Source organism: Alexandromys fortis, unplaced genomic scaffold, assembly GCF_014885135.2.
Source record: "Alexandromys fortis isolate MF-2015 unplaced genomic scaffold, M_Fortis_MF-2015_v1.1 scaffold_26, whole genome shotgun sequence".
Taxonomy (NCBI): Eukaryota; Metazoa; Chordata; class Mammalia; order Rodentia; family Cricetidae; genus Alexandromys; species Alexandromys fortis.
The window spans coordinates 5,240,276-5,260,095 of NW_026067894.1; the positions used below are offsets into that span (position 1 = coordinate 5,240,276).

Consider the following 19,820-nt stretch of genomic DNA (forward strand, 5'->3'; position numbering starts at 1 on the left):
CCTCTCCAAGGCATGGAAGATTCCAGATCCTTGAGGATTCAGGCCTGCAGTCCAGGAGAACCTGTGGCCAGGAGACGAGAGGAGCAAATGCAAAAGGAGGTGGGAGCAGTAGGGAGATGAGGGCTGGAGAGGTGGCTCAGGGGTTAAGATCACAGGCTGCTACTCCAGAGAACCTGGGTTCAATTCCCTGCATCCAGGCTGTAACCACAGATCCAGGGCACCAGGCATACACAAGATACAAACACACGTGTAGGCAAAACACTCATACACATGTAAAAAAATAATTAAAAAGGTCCTGGGAGAAGAGGGAACAGAGAATAACTAGATAAAAAGGTAAGATTTGGCTGTAGGGGAAAGAGGACCCTTCCCAAGCTCAGAAGCCCTGTCCAGGCCAACTCACATTGCCCGATTGCCCCGACTATCCTGGTCTTTACACTGGAAGACCCACTTTTCTCCAAACCCTTCTATCTCAGACACCGTACCTACCCCAAATCTCCCAACAGACCCAGGCATTTATTTCCAGGTCCCCTCCCCAGCCTGTCCCAAAACGACCTGCCAGGCCTCACATCTTACCTACTTCTGGAAGGATCCAATAGGCCCCACAATTCAGGCCTTTCACAGGGTTCCAAGAGATAGGAGAGTCCTCTGGGTTCCCTGCCTGGGCTTTACACAAATGCCCAGCAGTGACAGATGTGGTCCTCATTTCTCTGGTGCTAATCCCTCCCTGCTCTCTGCCTAGAGGATTAACTCCCAGAAGCAGGGAAGCTGGGCAGCTGTGTCAGAGTGCTGGACGCTCCATGTGACCTCTGGAGCTATAGATGGGGGGGATGGGGGCAGTGTGGGCCCAAAGGAACGAACTCTCTCTCTCCAGGCATCTCTGTGGGCCCAGAGTAGAAAAGAGGTGACAAAGAACGGCCGCCAGGATCTGACCCAAAGGCCTCTAAGACCACTTTGAAACCTCAAGCCAGTTCACCAGTCACTTCTGACGCATGCAGGAGCACCCTGGTGATCTGGGAGTGATACTCTTTTGATTTTTTTGTAAATGAGGACAATAATAACCACATCTAATTAAGCAGTGGGGGTGGGGAGTTACTTGTAAAGCAAGAAGCCTGGGACCTGGCCCCAGGAAGGGCTCTGCAAAGGCTGGCTCCCAATGAGTTGGCTTTGGTATCAAATCCCCAACCTGATCCTCTAAGGCTGACTTTGGATTTTTCTTAGTGGACTTTCTGGAATGTCAGAGAACAATTTGCAAGACTTGGTTTTCTCTTTCCACTGCGTGGGTCCCAGGAATTGAATTCAGGTCATCGTCTGTGTCTTTGACCTGCCCTGCAGTTACGCAAAGCAGAATCTATTTTGTCACACTTCCCATCCAAAGAAGCTGATATTCAGAGAGGTGAAATTCCCAGGAAGTGCCAGGGCTAAGGTTGGAGCACAGGAGCCCCGCTGGGAACGCCTTCCTTGCCCCACATCTGACCGACTAGGAGGTCCTCAGGACAAGGATAGCATCTCAGAGCTAGGGCTGATAATCTGAGTCAGTTAACTCACTGCAGGAGCTTGCAAGCCTCCCCTTCAGGATACCCACCAGTCTTCTGTGGCGCTCCTCCTTGATACTTAATTTGACCCAGCTCTTGACACAGCTGTTTCTCACCTGCAAGGCCAGGGTTATTCACAATACAGCCAGAAGAGAATCCATACCATGTCATACAGCAACATGACCACTAGGTGGCAGCATATGTACACGGGTAAAATCTCATTCCTAGCTTGTGCCCCCTTTTCACTGGAGACTTCAGGCTGAAGAAACATAAAACAAGAAAAATCACACACACACACACACACACACACACACACACCAGGAAGGGAGGAATTATGAATCCTCTTTCTGCATGAGATATCCCGTATTATACTAGCTGTCTCCCCCTTTAACATGTTTTCTTTTTAATTGAGTTTGTGTATCTATCCGCATATACCACTATACTGCTTTGTGCACAGAAGCGTAGTGCCCTGTGGAGGTCAGAAAAGGATGTAATATTCCCTGGAGATGGAGTTACAGGTAGCTGTTAGCTGTCTGACATGGGTTCTGAAAACCAAACTCAAGTCCTCTGTGAAAGCAGCAAGTGCTTTTTTTTATCTTTGTTTTGAAAATTTTTTAATAACTTTATTCTATGTACATTGGTGTGAGGGTGTCAGATCCCCAGAAACTAGGGTTACAGACAGTTGTGGGCTGCCATGTGGGTACTGGGAATTGAACCCAGGCCATCTAGAAGAACAGCCAGTGCTCTTAACTGCTAAGCCATCTATCTCTCCAGCCTCCAGCTGTCTCTTGATCTTTGGGGAAACAAGCTCCTTTGACTGCGTAGCGAAGGCTTACCCATTGCAGGACCTCTGTGCAGAGGTGATATTTTTTGTGCTTTAACAAATAAAGCTTGCCTGAAGATCAGAGTATGGAGCTAGCCACACTAGTTAGTCATAGAGGCAGGGCAGAGGTGGCACACTTTAATCTCAGCACTCAGGTCACAGAGGCAGACAGATTTCTGTGAGTTCAAGGCCTCCCTGGGCTATGCGAGATTGAATCATTCTAAAAGAGACACAGCCAAGCAGTGGTAACCAGCACCTTTAATCCCAGCACTAGGGAGGTGGAGACAGGAAGTGATGTGGCTGGGCGGGAAGAGAGGAACAGAAGGCAGGAAAAGACAGGAGCTCAGGATTCAGTCTGAGGTTTCCTAACAAGATGGCCCCTTCGGTCTGAGGATTCAGTAGAGGTAAGAACTAGTGGCTGGCCGCTCTGCTTCTCTGATCTTTCAGCATTTACCCTGATATCTGACTCCTGGATTTTATTATTAAAACCCATTAGGATTTGTGCTACAGCAGTGCTCCTTAGTAATGGCGTGACTCTGGTCAGCTCTTCTGTCTCTTCTTGGACCTCAGCTGTACACGGCTGATTGAAGACACCACCCTAGAGATGTGGGCACAGACACTGAGTAACACAGTGGTCCCAGGGAGAGCACGCCTTTAATCCCAGCCCTGGAGAGGAGTATAAAATGGCAGGGAACAGCTCTCTGACGCAGTCTCGTTCTGAGATTCCTGGAGAGAGGATTGCCATTTTCAGACTGAGGTCAAGGTACCAGTTGGCTGGCTTGCTTTTCAGATCTTAAGGTTGAACCCCAATTTCAGTCTCTGAGTTTTTATCAATCATGTTTTATTTGGCACCCAACTTTTGGGGCATGGATTTATGAAAAACAGTTGTTTGCCGGAGGCTTTTTAGCCACCGGCCCAGGCCAGAGCTGGACCCAAACCTCCCGCGTTCTGTGTCATTTGTTGACAGAGACTGCTCTTTCATTTCCCGGATGCCTAGACCCAAATAACCACACAGAAACGATATTAATTACAATACTATTTGGCTGATGGCTCAGGCATATTTCTAGCTAGCTCTTACTTTTTAATTTAGCCCATTTCTATTAGCCTGTGTTTAGCCACGTGGCTTTGTACCGTTTATCAGTGCAGCTTTCTTGTGTTACTTCCTCCATGTCTGGGTGGCAACTGACTCTCTGCCTTTCCTCTTCCCAGAATTCTCTTAGTTTGCCCCCCCCTTACATTTCCTGCCTAGTTACTGGCCAATCAGCATTTTATTAAACCAATATGAGTGACAAATCTTTAAAGAGCATTTACCACAGCAGGAGACTGTACTATTAAATATAGTTCGGCTTGTCTTAGGCTTGTTCCTAACTGGTTCTTCTTTTGTTTGTTTGTTTGCTTTTGTTTTTTGAGACCGGGTTTCTCTGTAGCTTTGCACCCTGTCCTGGCCTCAAACTCACAGAAATTCACCTGCCTCTGCCTCCCAAGTGCTGGGATTAAAGGCCTGTGCCACTACCGCCCAGCTCTAACTAGTCCTTCTTAAAAATTATTTATTTTTATTTTATTTGCATTGGTGTTTTGCCTACATGTATGTCTGTGTTAAGGTGTCAGATCTTGGAGTTAAAGACAGTTGGTAGCAGCCTTGTGGATGCTGGGAATTGTACCCAGGAATTGGAAAAACAGTTGGTGCTTTTAACCACTGAGCCATCTCTCCAGCCCTTAACTAGTTCTTATGACTTAACTTAAGCCATATTTTTTAATCTGTGTTCTTCCGCATGGCTCATCACCTCATCTCCTTACCACCCATCCTGCTTCCTCCATGTCTGGCTGACAACCTGCCTTTCTTCCTTCCAGAGTTCTCTCTCTCTGCCCGGAAGTCCCGCCTATACTCCTGCCTCGCTCTCAGCCATTCAGCAGTTTAGTACACCGACCACAGCACGACGTCTTCACATGGGGTACAAATACCCCACGATAGAAGTCATTCGAAGCAGTTGTGACGTCTCTGTTCCTTGCTGGCTGCAGTGAAGCTGTCTGGAGGTGCTGACTTTGGAAGAGAATGGATTAAAACAGCAGATACGATAGGTGGGGGATTTCAGGGGGAGAAAAACCACACAAGCAAACACGGGGTGGGGGGGACGCCCATGAGGACTGGCTGGTAACCTAAGCAGGTTGTAGAGCATGACATGAGAGATGATTTTTAGGGGGCATGCTGGGTGGCTTGGGGTCACAATGAGTTCACGTAAGCTGGCAGTTCCCTTTCTGGTTCTTAAAAGAATTTCTGGTGCTAGTTGCTCATTCCACATTTGCTTACCTTTTATCTCTTGGTATGCCACGTGCAAGCGGGGTGTGTGTGTGTGTGTGTGTGAGAGAGAGAGAGAGAGAGAGAGAGAGAGAGAGAGAGAAGTTCAGAGGACAACTTCAGCTGTCTTTTCTCAGCTACTGTCTACCTTTCTCACCAAATAGGCTTGCTGGCCAGTGAGCCCCAGGCACCCCCCATCTCTGCCTTTCGGGACTGAGATTACCAGCGTAGACCACCATGTCAGGTTCTTGTTCCGTGGGTTCTGAGCACTGAATTCATATTCTGTGCTTACTAACAAGAGTCATCATCTCTCCTCCTTATTTATTTATTTATTTATTTATTTATTTATTATTTATTTTTTGTGACAGGGTCTCTTGTAGCCCAGACTACCTTCAAACTTACTAAGTAGCTGATGACCTTGAACTTCTAATTCTCCTGCCTCTACCTCCCGAGTGCTGAGATCACAGACCTGGACCTCCACACGTAGATTATACAGGGCTGGGGCTCAAACACAGGGCTTCATGTATGTTTAACCAGCACTCTACCAACCAAGCGAATTCCCAGGCCCCATTGACAACGTTTAAACTTTTCTTTCATTTATTTAGACTAATATACAAGAATATAGCATGCAAAACATGGGCTGGAGAGACGGCACAGTGGTTTAGAGCCCTGGCTGCTCTTCCAGAGGTCCTGAGTTCAATGCCCAGTATCCACATGGAGGCTCACAGCCACCTATAACTCCACTTCTTGGGAACTCATCTCCAGCTTCTGGTCTAAGAGGAACCAGACACAGAGGTGGTGTATGTATATACATGTGCAGACAAAACCCTCATACATATTAAAAAAAAAAAAAGGGAGAAGATAGAATGTAAAAAAGAAGAGTAATGAACTGTAGGCCATCTTCTAGCTGAGATTCCTAGGCAAAGGTACATGTAGGAAGTTGCATGGACGGCTGGCTCCAGCTGTCACTCAGAGCAGTAACAGCTGTATTGCTGCTAAATTCACTCTAACCAGTCACCGGAGGAAAAAAACGCGGTATCTGCCCCCGCCACAAAGTTCTGATGACAAAACAGAGTTGAGAAACAAGTCTAAGGAGCACACCAAGTTAAAAGTACAGTTCAAGGCCAGCAAGACAGTTCCGCGGGTGCGGGCACGTGCTGCCAAGCCTGCTGAGTCGGATCCTCAGGATGCATGCACATGCATAAAGAACTGAGGTACAATGTTTCAAGATTTCTTTTTTAAATGTGTGTGTGTGCGCCTGTGTGAGTATGTGTATCCCACATGTGTGCAGGTGCCCAGGAGGACCAGAGAAGGACACTGGATCCCCAGAGCGGGAGCTGCAGGTGGTGGTGAGCTGCCTGATACGGGCACCGGGAACAGGTTCTAGGCCCTCTGCGAGAGTGGTGTGGTGGCTAATTTTGGTTGTCAGTGCAATGCCTGAGAGGAGGGACTCTTAACTTAAGAGTTGTCCCTTCCAGGTTGGTCCATGGGCATTTCCTTGATTGTTCACTGTGGGTAGCAGCATCTCTGGGAAGTGGACCTGAGCTTTATAAGAAAGGTAGCTGAGGGCTAGATACGGTGGCGCACAACTTTAATCCCAGCCCTCGGGAGTCACAGGCAAATGGATCTCTGTGAGTTCAGAGTCAGCCTGGTCTACAGAGCGGGTCCAGGCCAGTTGGGTCTGTATAGTGAAACTCTGCCTCAAAAGAAAAAAATTAAAAAGAAAAGAGTCTGACTGAGGCAGTAGGCAGTGCCCCTCCATGCTCTCTGCTTCAGCTCTTCAGCAGATTCCTGCCTTGAGTTTCTGCCTCGGTTTCCCCTGATGATGTAACCTGTAAACCAAGTAATCCCTTTCCTCCCCAGGTTGCTTTTAATCACGGTGTTTTTGTTTTGTTTTTAATCCCAGCAACAGTCTGGGACTGGACTGGTTACCTCAAGAGGAGAGAAGGTGTTTGTTGTTCTTATCTTATTGTCTTGTGTGTGTGTTCATGTGTATGTTCCTGACAAGTGTGGAGGTCAGAGGACAGTTTGCGGGGTTCAGTTCTCTCCCCGGACCATGTGGGTTCTAGGAATCGAACTCAGGGATGGGAAGTGCCTTAACCCAGTGAGCTGAAGAGAGTAGCGCGTTCTCTTCATTTTGGAAATACTAAGGATTGAACCCAAGACCTTACACATCGTAGGCAAATACTCTACCCCTGAGCTACATCCCCTGAAGCGGGAGATGTTGTCATAAAGCAGCTTTGGCTTTCTTGGCTCTCTTATTTTCTCACACACCAACTGATATCTCTCTGTGTGTGTCTGTCTCTGTCTGTCTGTCTCTCTGTTTCTGTCTTCTGTCTGTCTTTCTCTTACGCAGACACACAACACAAACACACACACACAAAATGTGATGCTACCGTCTTTGAGTTCTTTGAAGAACTCACAAAAAAGCCGCCGCACGCTTGTGTTCTTGGACCTCCATCCAGCACTGTGAACTAAACAAAGCTCTTTTCTTTAGAGGTTCCCAGGCTCGGGTATTTCGTTATAGCGATGACAACAAAACCGACTCAGACACTGGGTGAAGATCACATCCAGCAGAGGCCAGGCCATTTCAGTCGCATTCGGTGGGGGTGTTGGTGGTGTAGTTAGAGACGATGGAGAAAGTAGAGTCATTCCTTCTTTTCCTGTGCCACCTCCTGGAGAAGTTCCGGTGTCTGCTGTGCCACCGGCGGTGATTCAGTTTATTCCATATGATGAACATCTGATTTTCCAAGGCCTTCAGCTTCATCTCGCTGAACAGCAGCCGTTCCAGGACCTTATCCTGGAGAGCGAAGCAAACATTCATTTTCTCCAACTCTCTCTCCGTGGCATAATTGGGGTTGACTTCTGGAGCCGTCGCCTTTTCTGCCAGCTCCTAGGAGTCCCATCAGAAGAAAAGAGTCAACTCATATGCTAACTCCTTCCAACACAGAACAGCTGATCCAGGCCCGGTTATTTTTCATCTTTGGGACAGGGTCTCATTTAGCCCAGGATGGCCTGGAACTCACTATGTAGCCCAGGGTGACTTTGAACTCCTGATAATCCTGTGTCTACCCCTGTAGTGCTATATGCACACATTTGCCAGGTGGTGGCGGTGCACTCCTTTAATCCCAGTACTCGGGAGGCAGAGGCAGGTGGATCTCTGTGAGTTCGAGGCCATCCTGGATCTACACAGCTAGTTCCAGGACAGCGAGGGCTGTTAAACAGAGAAACCCTGTTTTGAAAAATAAAAATAAAAAATAAAAATAAATAAAACCAGAAAGAAATACTTTAAAACTAACTATTGCAGGGTGGAATCTAACTATTTCAGGATGGAATCTAACTGTTTACTTGGCATACCTAGAGTCCTGGGTTTGAGCCCTAGCAGTATATAATCTAGCTATGGCGGCACACACCTATTCCAGCTCCTCCTCAGGAGATGGAAGCAGGAGGATCAGGGGTTCGAAGTCATCCTTGACTACACAGTGAGCTGCAGGCCAGCCGGGTCACATGGAACCCTGCCTCAGTAGGCAAAGTAAAATGATGCGAGGAGCCATAGTAAACAGCATCCAAATTCCCAGCTTTCTCATAGCTACCTAAATCAAGAGCTGGGCCTGCAGCTCAGTGGAAGAGCAGGGAGGGAGGGAGAAGAGGAGGGCAGGAAGAGGAAGGAAATTTCACAAATATAATTGAAATTTCTGTGAACTTCTCCCCTGGGGTTCCCTTCCCCCAAACGTCCCTTCCTCGGTTATAGCCCTGAATTTGGTATTTACTGTTTGAATGCACGTTTCCCTTTGCAAATGTTGACGTGGATGGTGTGTATGTGTATTTGCATGCTAGAATGTGTATGAGCATGTGTGTCCTGTGTGAAGAGGCCCCAGGCTGATGACGGGTGCCTTTCTCAATGGTTCTCCACTCTATATATTGAGGAAGGGTTCTCCCTGAACCCACAGCTCAGTGTTTTGGCTAGCCAGCCTATTCTGGGGATCCTCTGTCTCCACTTGCTACAGTCTAGGACTGCAGGTGGGCCACCACACCTACTTGTTTTTAAGTGAGTACTGGGCATCCAATTCCAGTCCTCACATTTGCTCAGCAAGTACTTTGCCTAGTGGGGCATATCCCTAATCCTGATGCTTTTTAAAAAATTATTTTATTTTATTTTTAGATGAATTTACTTTGTGTTTATGAGTGTTTTGCCTTCGTGTATGTATGGAGATGGGGGGGGGACACTGGATCCCCTGGATCTGGAATTATGGATGGCTGAGCCACCATATGGGTGCCTGTGGAAGTCAGAAGAGGGCATTAGATCCCTGGAACTGGAGCAAGTGCGAGCCACCATGTAGATGCTAGGACCTGAATTCAGGTTCACTGCAAGAGCAGCTGGTGATCTTAATCACTGAGCTATCATTCCAGCCCCAAATTATTTTTATTTTATGTATATAGGTAGTTTTGCATGTATTTTTTGTGCAGCATGTGCATGCAGTGCCAGCAGAGGCCAGAAGAGGGAGTCGGATCCCTTTACAGACAGTGGTGAGCCACCATGTGGGTGCTGGGAACCCAATCTGGGTCCTCTGCAAGAGCGACAAGTGCTCTTAAAGGATGAGCCATCTCTCTAACCAATTTGTTTGTTTTAAACAGGACGCTATTTTGCCCTCTCCAAGTAACACCTGGCAACATCTGGATATATTCTAGATTGTGGCAAAGGGGGTGGAAAATGATACTAGTGTTTCCTAATATAGAGGCCAGAGAAGCTGCTAAACAGTGCCCCCTTCCATCTACACACACACACACACACACACACACACACACACACACACACACACACGCTTGCGATCAAGAACTGTCCCACCTAGAGATGCCCTTGTTTTATAGCACTTCCTAGGTTAACACAGCTGCTATAAAGAAGATCCAGAAGATCTCCCAGAGGCCCATGCGTTAAATTAAGGGCTCAGTCTCTGGTGCATTTGGGAAACGGTGAAACCCCTTAAGAGATGAAGTTCTACAGGCATGCCTTCAGAGGGAGTCACAGAACCCCCATTTGTTTCCAATACTCTGTGGTGGTTGCTGGCTCCGCCCATGGCCTTGGGCTATCTGGCCTGAGAGAGGCGGAGGGAATACCCACTACCTGGCCTCTTTTCACTTCCTGGCCATACCTGCTCGGTTCTTGCCCTTTCCTTCCCATAACCCATTTGCCAGGGGGTTAAAAGCAACGAGTCCACCCAGGCAAGAGTCAGAAGCTTTGAAATTTTGAGCCAAAAGAACCCTCTTTTCCTCACAAGATGACTAGTTCAGGTAGAGGGTGCAGTAAAAGAAGCTGACACAATTTGTGCATCTCTGAGGTCTTCATTGTTCTATTTTAGAACAAATATACATTATATATGTACATGTACATCGATCTAAAGTTTTTTCCACTTGAAATAGTTGATAGTGTTGCTGTTGCTGAAACACAATGAAAGATGGCATAGGAGAGTCTGGTATGGCCCCTATTTCACAGCTGAAGCAAATCCCTTACTGAAAAGATTTGTCCTCCGCCATCCAAGAGGAAGCCAGGAGCACAGTCTTAGCCCGGGGTCTTATCATTCTTCAGCCTGATCCCATTATCCTGAGCCCCCACAAACCTTCCCTGAGCCGTGCCCCCCAACTCTCCCCTCCCTGCCCCCAGTCCAGCTCTGAGTGTCTCGTAACCCACAGTTGAAGCTAAGCACCCTCTTGCTCACCGTCTGGGCCCTCTGGCACACCGTCTGGGGCTGGCAGGGAGCCTGATTGAGTTCATGCTTGACTAGCCAGTTGCTGAGCAATAGCAGAAGGAAGAGGAAGCCAAACAAGGCTGGCTTAAAGCTTATCAACCAAGCCAAGATGGCTCCTGTGGTGCCAGAAGAAGCAAGAAACCCATGGAAACTCCTCAGAAAAAATATCAGGTCCCCCAGCATTATGGCACAGAGGGGCCCAGGCCCCTGCTGCAGTCCCCTCCATGACAGGAGGCAGGGCCACCCGCTCCTCTGATTCATAACCAGTTCCCCACCCCCACCCTGGTTGTCACATAACAATATGTACTCCTATGTCTTAAGGGCCCCCTGCTGTCAGGCTCTCTGGCAGGCAGCTTGCAGGCGTCATCTCCGGACATGTTATGGCAGCCTAGTGATGTAGATTTCAGCAGTGCCCTTCTCACTGAAGATTTCTGGAACAAACCGGCCCTCTGGAACAAACCGGCCAATGCCACCAGATCACCCGCTCTCATAACGGGGGAGGGATGGCAAAGGAAACTTAGCCATACCGTGGAGATAAGGCAAGCAGACTGCTGTGTGCATGCTCATAGTCCATGGAGGCCGTACGCCTGATTTGCTTTTAAAAGTCTACTTATTTATTGTTTGTGTATGTGTGACTGCTTGAGAACATTCCACCGTGTGGGTCTCCTGGATCCAACCCGGGTTGCCAGGCTTGTCAGCAAGTACCTTTACCCACTAAGTGGCACTTCCTGCTTACTTTTGTCTTTAGTTGTGTGTGTGTGTGTGTGTGTGTGTGTGTGTGTGTGTGTGTGTAGGCTAGAGAACGACGTTGGCTATCATTCCTCAGGAGTCTTCCACCTTTTTTTTTCCACCTTATTTGGGACTCACAGATTCCCAGGGATTCTCCAGTCTCCATCTCCCCGGTGCTGGGGCTGCAAGTGTTCACTCATACCTGGCTTTTCCCCCGGGTGCTAGGAATCAAACTCACGTCCTTGTGCTTGCACAGCGAGCACTTTACACATGCAACTGCCCCCCCCCCAGCCCTTAATTAACGTCTTAATGTTGATTAGTGGCCTGACTATGTAAAGTCGGATACTAGCTTGCTGACTGTGCTGGGTAACTTTATGTCACCTTGACACACACACAGCTGAAGTCAAATAAGAACATGCCTCTTTAAGACTGAGAAGTAGGCAAGCCTGGGGAGTTTTCTTAATGAGTGATTGATGGGGAAGGAACCAGCCATTGTGGGTGGTGCCACTCCTGGACTGGTGGTCCTGGGTTCTCTAAGAAGGCAGGATGAGCAATCCAGAGAGTGCAAGCCAGTGAACAGCTCCTCTCCGTGGCCCCTGCATCGGCCCCTGCCCTCAGGTTCCTGCCCTGTTTTCCTTCAGTGAAAAGCAGTGATGAGGCAGAACAAGCCAAATAAACCCTTTCCTCCCCAAGCTGCTTTTGATCATGGTGTTTCACCACGGCAATAATAGCCCTAACTAAGACAATAACTTTTTTGTTTTGTTTGATTTTTTTTGAGAGACATCTTCCTGTGTGGCCAGGCTATTCTAGAATGTGTGGCCCTCATGCCTCAGGCTCCTGCATGCTGGGATTACAGGCACGAGCCACCATGCCTGGCAGATGTTAACTTTTTAAATGTGTGTGTATATTAGTGAGGTGACCCAGTAGGTAAACATGACAAACTGCCTGCGTTTAACCACTGGGACCCACGTTGTGGAAGGGGAGAACTGACTCCTGCAGGTTGCCTATGACTTCCAAACCAATGTTACAGTAGGCAGACACACACACACCACAAATCTTTATATATATATAACAGGGTTTCTCTGTATAACAGCCCTAGCTGTCCTGGAACTCACTTTGTAAACCAGGCTGGCCTTGAACTCACAGAAATCTGCCTGCCTCTGCCTCCTGGGTGTTGGGATTGAGGCACTACACCCAGTTTTAAAAGCTTTTAAAAATAAGGGAAAGGGCTGGGCAGTGGTGGCACAGGCCTTTAAATCCAGCAGGCAGATCTCTGTGGAGTTCAAGGCCAGCCTGGTCTATGGAGTGAACTCCAGGACAGGTTCCAAAGCTAGAGAGAAACCCTGTCTCGAAAAACAAAAACAACAACAACAACAAAAAAAAAACCAAAAGAAAACAAAAAAGGAAAAGGAATAAAAGCCAAAAGTTTGAAGCAATCAACTCTGCATTGATAAATGAACGGGTAAATAGAATGTGCTGGAGATGTAGTTCAGCGCTGAGTGCTTGCACACAGTGATGGTTAGTTAGCCTTAGTGGCTCACCTCTGGTGGGCGTGTTTTTACTATGTTAATTGAAGCGGGAAGGCTCGCCTATAGGAGATGGAGAAAGGGAGCTGAACTGCCCACACATTCATCCCTCTCTGCTTCCTGACAGTAGACCTGATGTGGCCAGCTTGTTCCTGTTGCCGTGGTTCCCCTGCCTGACTGTGTATCTTGAAAGATGAGCTAGTTCAGATTCATAGGGGCAGAGGCTGCCGGCCACTAGAGAGAAGGGAGAGGAATGTGCTTATGTTTTTTGGACATTATGCGCTGTGTGATGAGAGGGCAGGGCTTAGCTGGCCCCGGGCAGCCTTTCCCACAGCCCACATTCTCGGCCCTTCCCTAAACTGCTCTCATCTCCATTCCCTGAGTGTAATTCTACCAGAGGCACAACATTGTTGATTTGGGACAAGATTCACACACAAGACATACGTTGTACTGTGATTACATTTTTTCTTGCATTTTTTCCTTTAAGGACTTTTCGTGTAGTTCAATGAGTTCTGATGGATCCTTACACCCCTGTAAACATCACCCTAACCCCAGGATGGGATTTCCCTCCAGTAAAATTCCACCTACTGTTTGGCAGTCAACTTCCCCACCGTGAAAGAAAGAGAGAGAGAGAGAGAGAGAGAGAGAGAGAGAGAGAGAGAGAGAGAGAGAAAGGGCCCAGACTTTAGGAGGCCCTGGGTCGCTAGCACAACTGACTCCATGGTGAAAAGTACCATTCAGGCTGTAAAACTCAGCCCATAGACAGCACCATCTGCCAAAACAAAGGCCTAATCCATCCAAGTCCATAGCTCTTGAATAAGCACTAGCCTTGCCTTTTGGCTTTTGTGGTTCTGCTTCTGGCTAACTTTTCTTGTTAACTGAAGTGTGTCAACCCAGAACATGGTGTTTTGGGCTTAAGAGCTCACCCGGAGAAAGGCTGGGGCCTACACTGCAATCCGGAACACCCAGTAGTGGCCAGCCGGCTAATAAAGGTTTTCTACTAGCTTAAACTCCGGTTCGAGCAGTCTTCCTTGGTGATTACCCCCACACCACCACCCACACTCAACTTCCCATACATCTCAACATCCCACGAATAAAACCCCCAGCAACACTTAAGGAAGAGGTGACTTACGTAAAAAAGGTGTTCCAAGCCCGGAGACAAGGACATGGAGGGGGCATGCTGGGGAGTGTGGATGAGGACGGTGTCCTGACCCAAGAAACAAAATGAACAAGGCTTGGCGTCAAGAGAGAGTCTCGCTTTGACTCAAACCAGGATTTCCTCATTTCTTCAATCTTATTACCGTGGAAATTCGTGCACTCTTCATCCCCCCCCCCCCCCCCCCCCCAGTCCAAGCTGGGCGGTTATGAAGTCCCCCAACGCTCGGTATAACCCAGGGCCATATACAAACAAGGCAAGTGCTCTAAGGTTGAGTAATACAGCGTAGGATAATTAAGCGATCATTAATTAAGTCGTCCTTCTGGGCGTGTCCCCCTCCTCCCCCCCCGCCCCCCCCCCGTCTCACTTAGGTGGTAAACTCTCTGAAAGCCAGAACTCCATAATCCAACCCTTGCCCTGCAGTTAGACTTAATGGTATTAGCCGCCTCCCTACAGCAGGGGGCGCTCTACCTCGGCCTCACTCCGGTCTCCGCTCTAGCCTCCAGGACGCGCTCTATGGCCGCGAGGAGGCCGGGCGGGGGCACAGCTGCGGCTTTTTGTCCTGACGCGGCGGGAGCGCGCAGGGCGCGTGCGCACGCGGAGGTGTCTGGCTTCTCCCGGAGCGTGTGAGGTGCGGAGCTGCAAGGCTAGGCGGCTGCGGACCCACGGAGCGGCAGTCCGAGCGGCCCCTGCGGCCCGCGGCGGCCAGGCGGCCCGAGATGTTGTCGGGGAAGAAGGCGGCGGCGGCAGCAGCGGCAGCGGCGGCGGCAGCGGCGGCTGGGACGGAGGCCGGGCCCGGGGCGACGGGCGGCGCCGAGAACGGCTCTGAGGTGGCCGCGCCAACCGTGGGCCTGGCGGGCCCCACGGACGTCGCCACGGGGGTGGCAGGCGAGCGCACGCCTCGAAAGAAGGAGCCTCCGCGGGCCTCGCCGCCCGGGGGCCTTGCCGAGCCTCCCGGGTCCGCCGGGCCTCAGGCGGGGCCCACGGCCGGGCCCGGCTCCGCGACGCCCATGGAGACGGGGATAGCCGAGACCCCGGAGGGCCGACGGACCAGCCGGCGCAAGCGAGCGAAGGTGAGGCCGGGCCCAGCCGCCGGTCCCCGGGGCCGGGAGTCGGGGTGGCGGGGGAGGGGAGGCTGCCTTTGTGCGGGGACCCGGCTGTCGGGCACGGGAGGGTGTGACCGTGATCGTCTGACTGGGAAAGATGGCTTCCCGACGCGCTGGTCCACCTGTGTGTGTGGCCGGTGCGTACGGACATCGTGCGGCTTCTGGTCTGGGTGCACGCGGGAGCTGGAGGTGATGCTCGAGAGTCAAGGGACACGGAAAGGAAGGGACTCTCTCTTTGTTTTTGTTTTGCTGTACGCCAGGTTCTTAATTTTTTTTTTCTCACACAGTGGTCTTTTGGCGTTGGCTTTTTTTTTTTTTAAACAATTATTGTCAGGGCTCGAGTGGAGCTCATAGGACCGCTCGCCTGAGTCGGTTTTTGTCCTTCCACCATGCTCAGGAATCGAACCGAGGTTCTCAGGCTCGGCGACACACGCTGTCTCGGGGCCTCGGGTAGACTTCTGCAGACGTGGAAGCGGATGAGGAATGCTCCTACCAGTTGGTCACGGTGAAAATGCAAAGATAAAAGATTTGGCATCAAATCCAACGCTATACACAGATAACCTCTGTCTCACACCTCTGCGCCAGATGGTGCAATTGGCACGCGGCCAACGTTTTCGTGTGTGTGTGTGTGTGTTTCCCCCAAACACCACTGAACGGGTGTTGCGTTTTAAGAATGAGTAAACTGAGGTTTACAGGTGAAAGGTTTGGTGTTTTGACAAGGTGTCATTTGTGATTGAAACGAAGAACCACCTGGGGGCCGTTACATTGACAAGCTTCGGTGTGGCTTTTTTGACTGCCCAGACTTTGGCGTTTTCTGCAGGGTTCTTAACCCGATAGGGGATACTAGGAATACGTGTGGGTATATAATGAGAGCATGATGTGGTCTAGGGGTGTAACTGGATGGCGTGTCTGAGGCCCGGGGTTTCTGTCCACAGCCCTGCAAAATAGATACGTGTTAAATAAAGTCGTAACCTCTCCTTATACGTTGTTTGTTCCTGCTGTACTAGGGAATTGCATGTGCTAGACAGGGTCTCTACCACTGCTCTATACACCCTTTTTGTCTTGAAGCTAAGTTGCCCGAATTAGCCCTGAGTTTATTTTGTGGCCTCGACAGGGCTTGGATTTGTGATGTCTTGCGCCAACCTCCCAAGTGACTGACTGCCTGCATTTGTTTTTGTTTTTATCAATTAAGTTGAAGGTGTGACCAGAAACAGATTTGAGGTAATTTACGTGCCAATGTTTTTTAAAATATGTATTCATGAGACAGAATCAGCACCACATTCAGTTTAGAACATTTTCTCTGGTTTCTCTGTTTCCCAAAAACACCTGTTTGGAAGCTGTCTTTTCTAGTAACCTACCTCCAGCCCCTTGGCAGCCATTAGTGTATTTGCTGATTATATGGAGTTGCCTGTTCTGAACATTCTGTATGGAGTCTCAGGATATGTGGCTCTTTATTTTTGCCGTTAGTATGGGTTTGCCATCATTTATTCATTTGGACATTGGGGGGGGTCGTCCTTTTTTTTTTTTTTTTTGCTGTACCGTATGATTTAGCTATGAATAGTATTTTTTTTTTTTTTTTTTTTGCTGTACCGTATGATTTAGCTATGAATAGTATGTGTAGCATGTGAGCATACATTTTCAAGTCTCGTAACACCCGGATTATAATTGCTGGGTCAGGTGTGAATTCACTTTTGTGAGGAAATGCTACCAAATGGTTTTCTAAAGTCGTGTCTACAGTTTCACCTTTTATCAGCAATGTGTGTGGGTCCATTTTCTCCATTATCTTTGTCAGTATTTAGCATTGTCTATCTTACTGTAGACATCTTTGTAGATCTGAAATGGTATCTCATTGTAGTTTGGCAAGCATTTCCTTAATGGCTAATGTTGAACATGGTTGGGGTTTGATTTTTTGTTTTGTTTTGTTTTTCAAGACAGGGTTTCTTTGTATAGTCCTCACTGTTCTGGAACTTACTCTGTAGACCAGCCTGGCCTCAAACTCACAAATATCTGATTGTCTCTGCTTCCCAAGAGCTTTTTTTTTTATTTTTCTTTTTTTTGCCATTTGTGAGATTTTTTTTTTTTTTTGAGCAACTGAGGCTCTTAAACTCAGCTGAGTCTTGTCTCAGTGGTTGTTGAGGATGACCTTGAGTTTCTGATACACCTGCCTCCGCTTAGTACAGTGCTGTGATTACGGGTATGTGTCACTTTTCACCCAGTTTTATTTGGCACTGGGCACTCTACTAACTGAGCTACATCCCCACCTCTACCTAGTCACATTCTTGACTAATTTTTTTAAAAATAATTTGTTTCACTTTATTTCATGTGCATTGGTGTGAAGGTGTCATATCAGATCCTCAAGAACTGGAGTTACAGACAGTTGTAAGCTGTCGTGTGGGTGCTGGGAATTGAACCCAGGTCCTCTGGAAGAACAGCCACTGCTCTTAACCACTGAGCCATCTCTCCAGCCCCCTCATTTTTTTAAATGGATTTTTTTTTAAGAGTTATGTATTTTGGGGGCTGGAGAGATGACTCAGCGGTTAAGAGCACTGGGTGCTCTTCCAGAGGTCCTGAGTTTGATTCCCAGCAACCACATGGTGGCTCAGAACCATCTGTAATGAGATCTGGCGCCCTCTTCTGGCCTGCAGGCATACATGGAGGCAGAATGTTGTATACATAATAAATAAATCTTTAAAAAAAGATTTATGTATTTTGTTTACAGTTTTCTGTCCTCTTAAATGAATTTTTAAATTGTTTTATAGCTGGTTGTGGTGGCACACGCCGGTAGGATTCACTGAAGGAGACAGAGGCAGGAGGATCACGAGTTCGAGGCCAGCCTGGGCTACACATTTGGGCTGGAGAGATGGCTCAGCAGTTAATAGCACTGCCTGCTCTTCCAAAGGTCCTGAGTTCAATTCCCAGCAACCACATGGTGGCTCACACCCATCTGTAATGAAATCTCGTGCCTTCTTCTGGCCTGCAGGCATACATGCAGACAGAATACTGAGAATACTGTACACATAATAAATAAATAAATCTATCTTCAAAAAAATTGTTTTATAGCGAGATTTATATTTTTAGTTTCAAATGTTTTAAACTTTGATGAGGTTCAGTTAATGTATTTGCCTTGATCTTCTGCCCCCAGTGTGACCACCTTAGGAATACCTTTCTGGTCCCATCATTTTGTCCCATTGATGTAGTTTTCTGTCCATATGCCACCAACACACTGTTCTAATTACTGTCTTTTTGAAATCAAGATGTGTGATCTCTTCAGCTTTGTTCTTTTTCAAGATCACGTTGATTTTGTTCTTTTAATATGAATTGTGGAACTACTTTATTAAATTCTTTAAAAAAACCAAAACCCCATAAACACATGTGCATTCGAGCACGTGTGCATGCTTTTGTATACACGTCTGTGCATCGGGTGAATGTGTATGTATGTTTATGATTATACAGAGGAAGAGGTTGACATCAGTTGTCCTCAGTCATTTCTCTGAACTATTTTTAATCTAGGATCTTTCTCTTTCTATGAGCCTGGAGCTCACTGATTTGACTAGATGATAGTGAACCCCTAAGATTGTCCTGTTTCTGATTATTACTAAGCCATTGTCTTTGTAATTCTCTTGGACTTTTAATTCCTGTTTTTCCATCTCGATTAGCTTTTTTTTCTTTATGTGCATATATGTATCATGCTTGTGTGCTCATGTTTGTGTGCATGAGGAGGCTGGGGTTGATATAGAATGTCTCCCCTTTATCTCTGTCCATTTTATTTACTGAGTCAGAGTTTCTGACTGAACCCCAAACTTTTGTGATATGGCTCTGTCTATATTACTCCAAGGATGCGCTGTATATCATGATTACTGGAATTACATGTGGGCCACCACTCCTGGCAATCTTTTATGTGAATGCTGGGGTCTCTGGTCTTCATTTCTGTTTACTATTTGTGCTTTTATCCCAGGAGCCATCTTCCCAGCCTTGTGATCAGATCTTAAACTTTCAAAAGAAATGTGAGATTTCTGTTTATTTTGGGGACAATTAGAAGCAAGAGATGACTCAGTGGTTAAGAGCACTGACTGTTCTTCCAGAGGACCTGGATTTGATTCCCAGAACCCACGTGGTGGCTTACAATCATCTGTAATTCCAGTTCCATGGGATCTGTATGCATGTGGTGCACAGAAACAATTGGATGTAAAACACCCACAACAACAACAAAAAAATAAAGTACAAAAAAAGTAGCAATAACAAAGAGGTGAGAAATTTTATGCATTCACAGCCAGACTTGAGAACTAGTGTGTACCATAGCCTCAGTGGGTGGATATCCGTTTAAGGAGTAAAAGGCAAGCTGAGTGTGGCCCTGCACGGTTAGCTTTATACCCGAAATAATTACACAGAAACTATTCTTTTAAATATTGCTTGTCCCATTAGTTATAGCCTCTTATTGGCTAACTCTTACATATTGATCTAACCCTTTTCTAATATTCTGTGTAGCCCCACGAGGTGTGGCTTACCAGGAAAGATCTTAACCTGCGTCTGTCTGGAGTGGGAGAATCATGGCGACTGCCTGACTCGGCTTCTTTCTCTCAGCATTCTGTTCTGTTTTCTCCGCCTACCTAATTTTCTGTCCTATCAAAGGGCCAAGGCAGTCTCTTTATTTAACCAATGAAATCAACACAAAACAGAAGACTCCTACATCATTTCCCCCTTTTCTGTTTAAACAAAAAGAAAGGTTTTAACTTTAACATAGTAAGATTACATAAAACAAAACAGTTATCAAGCAAGAATTACAGTTACAATATTTATATCTGTTTTATTTTTCTGTTGAAAGGAGCTGTGGGCCGTGTTCTTGCCGCCCGGCTCCTGGCCGCCAGCTAGCTTATGCCCCGAAATAATTACATGGAAACTGTATTTTTT

General features: G+C 47.6%; 2 protein-coding genes across 3 annotated transcripts in view; one reads left to right on the forward strand and one right to left on the reverse strand.

Moving 5' to 3' along the window:
* Window positions 1-7,241: 7,241 nt before the first annotated feature.
* Tex46 (testis expressed 46) lies at window positions 7,242-13,311 on the reverse strand. The gene is made up of 2 exons (XM_050150257.1): window positions 10,387-13,311; window positions 7,242-7,541 (listed from the first exon to the last, which is right to left on the reverse strand). Exons 1-2 carry the CDS (start codon window positions 10,654-10,656, stop codon window positions 7,242-7,244), a joined length of 570 nt encoding a protein of 189 aa, XP_050006214.1. The 5' UTR covers window positions 10,657-13,311.
* Window positions 13,312-14,363: 1,052 nt separating this feature from the next.
* The window catches only part of Kdm1a (lysine demethylase 1A), a 60,621-nt gene continuing 55,164 nt past the window's right edge, over window positions 14,364-19,820 (forward strand). Inside the window, exon 1 of one of the 2 annotated variants that reach the window (XM_050150922.1) lies at window positions 14,364-14,879. In XM_050150922.1, the coding sequence (XP_050006879.1) occupies window positions 14,526-14,879 (354 nt within the window). In that variant the 5' untranslated portion in view covers window positions 14,364-14,525. The remainder of the gene's footprint in view (window positions 14,880-19,820) is intronic. The other variant, XM_050150932.1, reaches the window with a different exon arrangement.